This window comes from Ustilaginoidea virens, chromosome 6 (genome assembly GCF_000687475.1).
Source record: "Ustilaginoidea virens chromosome 6, complete sequence".
Taxonomy (NCBI): Eukaryota; Fungi; Ascomycota; class Sordariomycetes; order Hypocreales; family Clavicipitaceae; genus Ustilaginoidea; species Ustilaginoidea virens.
This window is the reverse complement of record NC_057321.1, coordinates 1,459,372-1,465,371: the sequence shown is the minus strand read 5'-3', so window position 1 is coordinate 1,465,371 and position 6,000 is coordinate 1,459,372. Positions and strand designations below refer to the sequence as shown.

At 56.4% G+C, this 6,000-nt stretch overlaps 1 protein-coding gene across 1 annotated transcript; it reads left to right on the top strand.

Moving 5' to 3' along the window:
- Positions 1-876: 876 nt before the first annotated feature.
- UV8b_07344 (uncharacterized protein) lies at positions 877-4,404 on the top strand (the record flags this gene model as incomplete). Its single annotated transcript, XM_043144841.1, has 3 exons — positions 877-1,151; positions 1,219-1,608; positions 2,424-4,404. The coding sequence occupies 3 exons, from the start codon at positions 877-879 to the stop codon at positions 4,402-4,404; spliced, it is 2,646 nt and encodes an 881-aa protein (XP_043000776.1).
- Between the last annotated feature and the right edge of the window lie 1,596 nt (positions 4,405-6,000).

The following is a 6,000-nucleotide window of genomic DNA, read 5'->3' as shown; positions in this document are numbered from 1 at the left end:
AATACTAAAGTCACCTCTTTCCGACCTTTGGCTTTATTTTCCAAGTTGCCCGGTTTCGTCCAAGATCTATCTCACCTTGTACTCCGCCTGTCAACTACCATGTACGCGAAAGAGTCCCCTAAGCCCTGTCCATCTTAAACTTTCTTCAGTCTTCGATCGGTGTCTGGTGTTTCGGCTGTTCGACTTCTTTCGGATGTCAGGCCGCCAGTGCTAATGATGCACCTCCGCCGTCGATCGCACCAGTAAATCTGACTCTCGGCTTTGTAGATATCTCTCTCAACTTCCAGACCTGGCATCTACAATCTATCGCCACCTCTCGCGGAGATCCTGGCCAGCTGCTTGTGTAGACGAATAGTATTAACGAGCCACTGTCAAGATCGGGTGCTTTGCCCATAGCGTGCTGATCACGTTTGTTCTGTTAGTGGAACGCTCTACATGATTTGACTCGAGCTCGTTCATACTGCTACCGTATCTCATCCCTTTTGAACCTGCTTGTTAATTTCTTCAACTTAAACAAAGCTTCAGCACTTGTGATATTCGGGAAACCTGCGTCAAATGTTCAAAGACTACTTTAAAGGGGCCATACGCTAGAATCGGGGAACGAGCCTCTTTCTTTTTTTTTTTTTTTTTTTTTTTTTTTTTTTTTTTTTTTTTTTCGCTTTTCAAGCCGAGGCACGGGACGACAAAGGTGTATAAGAAAAGATCACGCCGAATTTCAGCCCTCCTGGTCGACCCGGGAAAATGGACGTCACATCAATGCTAAACCAGTCAGCATCGACGTGTTGCAAAGGCGCCGCGCAGGACACGCCGCCTACACTTTCTCCAAGGCAACAAAAGCAGAACCCTACTTCGTTACCGACTCCATCACCAGATAGAATGACACCACAGCAGGGTTGGGACCCGAGCCTGTTCAAAAACCGAAAACCATGGAGTGTTGGAAGCAACCCGTTAGCATGGCAAAGCGACGGCAAATATCGTTCAGGTTCGGTGCTCTCATTCCGGTCAGCAAGCGAAAATCTCGACTCGGACGCATCATGCGAGTCTTTTGAAGGAGAACAACAACAGTCGCGAACAGGGTCCGTAGATTCCACCTCTGTCGATATGGGTGCATCGCACAGCTGGAGGGCGTCGACTCGACCCGAATATGTTCAGTAAGTAAACTCGAGCCAGGCTTTCTTCTCTCTTGCGACTTGATCCAGTTTCTAACAGCGTAGCTAGTCGGATCCTACGCGAAGAACAAAAGGCAGGCGTAGATGCCCCCGACTTTCCGGGCAACAAGACTTGGGGCAGCAACTACAATTCGCCGTATTTCAATTGCTGGAGGTCCGGATCATATTCGAGAAAATCCTCTGGTACAACTCCGAGCATCTACCATGATGCTCTGACATCTCCCGCAGAGCTACCACTGCTCGAGACAGCACTGCTCCCCTGTAGTGACAAGTATCAAATGCCTACCTCGGCGAGACGAGCACCACAGCTCTCAGGCCGTCATTCGCTGACGGATCAGTTCGAGAACGTGGGGGTTTCTAGAAGAAGTGGGAGCCCTTCAGATGCCCTTCTGAACGTCAGAGGTGCCATCAAGTGCAAGCATTCAGAGGCACCAGCAAGGTCAGTAAATGGTCTTCTCTCGCCCAACATATGGAAGCTTTCCTTTTTTTTTCTTCTCCCGTTTCCCCATGCCGCCAACTGCATCTTCTGCTGCAAATGAACTTGAAAGCTTTGCGGCGATTTATGCAGCCTATATTGCTGGGCGACGCTTCATTTACGAGGTGCGTTCGAGGATGGCTGGTCTGGTCATGACTCTGTGGTGGGCGGCTCATGTTCACAGCCCAATGTCTATATCCGCGTCAGTAACAAGTGAGAATTCGTTCTTCGTTTGAAGCCAATTCGAAGCGGAACTCACGCTGCTGCTGCGCCAACAGTCAATCTGATGTCTGTTGGGAGTGAGCTGCCCCATCGTGAATCACACGGTTGGGGTCCCCATTCCATTATATTTCAAGGAACCTCGAATAGACTTGACTTGAACAACAACAGTACGCACCGATGCCTCTGATTCATCCATCCCAGTCTCAAAATTAGGGTTCCTATACAGTAGTTGGTGTCCTCTGGATTTCTTACGGTTAACCCTTCTCTCTCTCCTCTCCCACCAAGAAACTCGATCTCGCCCGCGGCTTTTTCCTACTTTATTCACTTGAGGCTTGAAAGCACTTTTCTTGTTCGTCACAGGCTTCATTTTAGCCCTCTGAAAAAGAAATGATAGATTTGCAAAGCTGCACTTGTGCCAACACTGATGCAATGCTTTGCTTTATGACGCTTGAACTTGACGATTGCTCTGCCCGCTGATTTTCTCGGTCCCAAGATTTGTTGATACATACTTTTCGAAGGTACCTCAAAACTGACGGTTTGCGACCACTTGCAAACAGGAACTTTGAGCAGACGAACTCGTCCAAGTCACACAAGAGGGCTGCTTCTGCGCCCGACATTTCAAGACTGATCGACCTCGAAGCCTCGCAGGATCCGTACGCCGAGGTACCATCACCGAGCGAAGTCATGGTGGTTGCCAAGCAGTTCAATCTACAGAACCTGGGTCGCGCGAGTCATGCGAGTCTAGGCATGATTTCCACCAGCAGTGACGCGTTCGCGGCCCGGGCCGTGCCAACAGAAGACGATGACGGGGTTCAGGCGCTCCCTGCTCCGAGACATGTGCAAGACTCTTCTCCCTCGACTCCGCATTTTCACCACGACCAGAAGATTGTCCGGCAATCAAGCTCCCTGGGCGAGGACGAAGGGGAAACCCCGGTGTGCATGTTTGTCGATGACTGCGACACGGGATCGCAACTCAGAAAGGCCATATCCCACCTGTTTGGGCGAAACAAGACTTGCACGCTGAAGATTCCCAAGATGGTGTGGGTTTACTACTGCCGAAAGCATTACCAGAGAGTGCGCTATCGCAACGCCCGGACGTATCCCGTCACGCAGATGGAGCTCGTGGAGGCCCAGATCGAGCGTCTCAAAGCCTGGAGCGATGAGAACCAAGCAAGGGGCAAGGGCGCCTACATCAAGTCGTGGACCTTGTCGTTGCGAAAGCGCGAGGAGAAGAGGCTGCGGGGAAGCAAAAGAGCAGCCGAGGACGAGGACGATGCGGCGGCGGCGGCGGCGGCGGCGGGCCCGGGGCCAAGCAGCCATATCCCGTCGTGGATCCTCGACGAGCTCGGGGCCGGCTTCGACACCGCCCGCATGTTTTCTATTGCCGACCGTCTTCGCCAGGAGATTGAGTCGGGGACCTTGTCGCAGGTGCCCGAGATTGAGTTTCTGCCAGACATTGTGGATGACGACGGCGAGAGGGATTCGGGCAAGCCAGCCCGTCACCGATGGCAGAACGGGGCTGCCGGCGCGGCCAAGACTCCGAAGCGAAAGGCGCACGAATTTGCAGCAGCGACCGGCAGGGGCGCGGCGCCGTACCAGCAGGCAGCAGTTCCATGGGCAAGCCACCACGGCTCTGATGAGGTGGCCGGCGAGCCGAGCCCCTCGGGGAAACGGCCTCGCACCGCCCGCGCCGCCACTTTCCCGCAGCACCAGCCGTCGCCGGACCTTGGAGGAGCCTCTGCGTACATTGACGGGCTGCCGCTTCACGCCTACATGGCACCAGGCCCTTGTTGCGGACCGAGTGATCCAAGCGGCGGGCCCGGCGGCGCTCACCACGGCCCCCCTCGGGCGCTGAACGTCGTGCCGAGGATGCAGCCGCTGGAGCATCACTCCCTCACAGTCCATCCGCATCATGAGCCGGCTGCCGGGCGAGGCGAGGCATTCCCCAACGTCGACGGAGCAGCCGGACACGCCCGCACGGCTTCGCACCAGGGCGCTCGCGAAGCAGGATCCGGACCCGGGGCGTACGCTCACCATCAAGTCTCCGGCTACAGCCACCAGCAGCAGCAGCCGCCTCCTCTCCCAGCAAGTCGCAACAGCCTACCTTCGATCGCGACTCAGATGCAGAGCGGCCGCGTGTCCGGGTACTCGCACGTAGACGCCCCCCCCTACGGACAAGGGCCTCCGCGCCTCACGCACCACCGATCGGCCAGCGCCTACACGCCCGGCAGCAGGCTGCTCTCCTCCACCCACGGCCGGCCGTCCGCCTCGGCCAGCGCCGTCCCCGCAGCCGACCCCAGGCTGCCTCGCCAGGCAGCCACGACACGGGGAGGACACGCACTGCTCCCCCCGCCCCGCGACGACGCGCAGCACCACCGAGGACCGGCCTACGGCGAGGACGCCCGGCGCCGCGGCCAGCACGACGACGGCCGACAGCGCTGCGGCCCAGGGTGGTGCACCCACCTGCCGCGGCACTACGAGCACGGGGTGGTCCCGGGAGGACCGGACGGGGCGGGCGGAAACCCGCGGGCCTGGTGAGCCGGGGACGTCTTTTGACCAAATGCCTGCGTGGCCTGCTGGGGCGCTGGGGTCGTTGGGGTCGTTGGTTTTTTTTTTTTTTTTCTTTCTTTTTTTTTTTTTGTGTTTGCCCACGGGGGGTTGTTTTTTTGCCCCCGGCGACGTTTGAGCGAATGAGCTGGCGTGTCTCTCCTTGCGCGTGCGCACCCCTTTGGAGGTGTTTCGTGTCTGGTGTTTGGTGTTTGCTTTGTTTGCGAGTTGTTGTCGTCTCGCGGCTTGTCCGCTTTGCCGTTCCGGAGGCGACGGGCCCTGACGGCAGCAGCATACGTGGTAGCGTTCCGTGCTTATCTTGCTCCTGGAGTGTGCCGATTTCTTGCTCCTCTTTGATCTGGTGTCTGTCCCAGCTCGTGTGTGCCGTGCTGGTCTTGTTCTTGGTGTTCCAGTCCGTCTCCGCCACTGTCTTGCCGTGCTCGTCTTGCTCTCGGATTCCGTCATCATCTCCGCTCGTTATATGGTCGTGTCCTTGCTCCTCTTTGATCTGGTGTCTGTCCCAGCTCGTGTGTGCCGTGCTGGTCTTGCTCTTCATGTTGCAGTCTGTATCCTCTGTGCCGAGCTCGTCTTGCTCTCGGGTGTTCCAGTCCGTCTCCGCCCCCGTCTGCCGTGTTCTTGCTCTCCTCTCTCCGCTTCTTGTCCGCTTCTTGACCTGCCATGCCCGTCTTCCTCTCTTTAGTTACTGTCCCTACCGCCTCTTCCGCTTCCTTCTCCGGCCCTGTCTGCCGTGCTCGTCTTCCCCGTCTTTCCGGCTTGCTTCTCCGCTCCCCGGTCTGCCCGTGTTTATACTCCTCTCTCTATCTATACTCCTCTCTCTGTTTATACTCCTCTCTATTTATACTCCTCTCTCTGTTTACACTCCTCTCTCTACTTATACTCCTCTCTCTGTTTATACTCCTCTCTATTTATACTCCTCTCTACTTATACTCCTCTCTCTGTTTACACTCCTCTCTCTACTTATACTCCTCTCTCTGTTTATACTCCTCTCTCTGTTTATTTCCCGTTCGTCTCTTTCCCCTCCTCAGCCCCAAGTCCCCCCGATCATCCTTCCTCCCCAGCCTGCTGTGCCCGTCCCCCTTGCGCTTCCCGTTGTGCAGCATGTCGGCTGCGTCATGTCTCGGGGTCGTCGCGCCGCGTCTGACGACACCCCTCGAGCAGCCCGTGCTTCACGGCAGCTGGGCAGGGAAACCACCGAGCTGGCGCATCTACAGTTCCACCCTGGCTGCGACGCTGATCGTTGCAGCCCGTCTTGCAGCCCGTCTTGCAGCCCGTCTTGCAGCTCATCTTGCAGCCCGTCTTCAGCTCGAGTGAACATGGAATGCCAGGGATATCTTCCATGTTTGTAGCTACCTACCTACCTACCTACCTAAGCACCCAAGGTATGCATGTTCCTAGCATGGCTCGCCGCCCCGTCTGACACCGCCCAGTTCGCCTTTTCCTTTTCGTCCCTACGCGCCACATCGACATCTAGTCATTATGCTTTGCGTTGCATGACGACACCCTCCCATTCACATGCACCCAGATGCGCCATACATACGCCCGGACCACCTTCCAGCACTCAATATA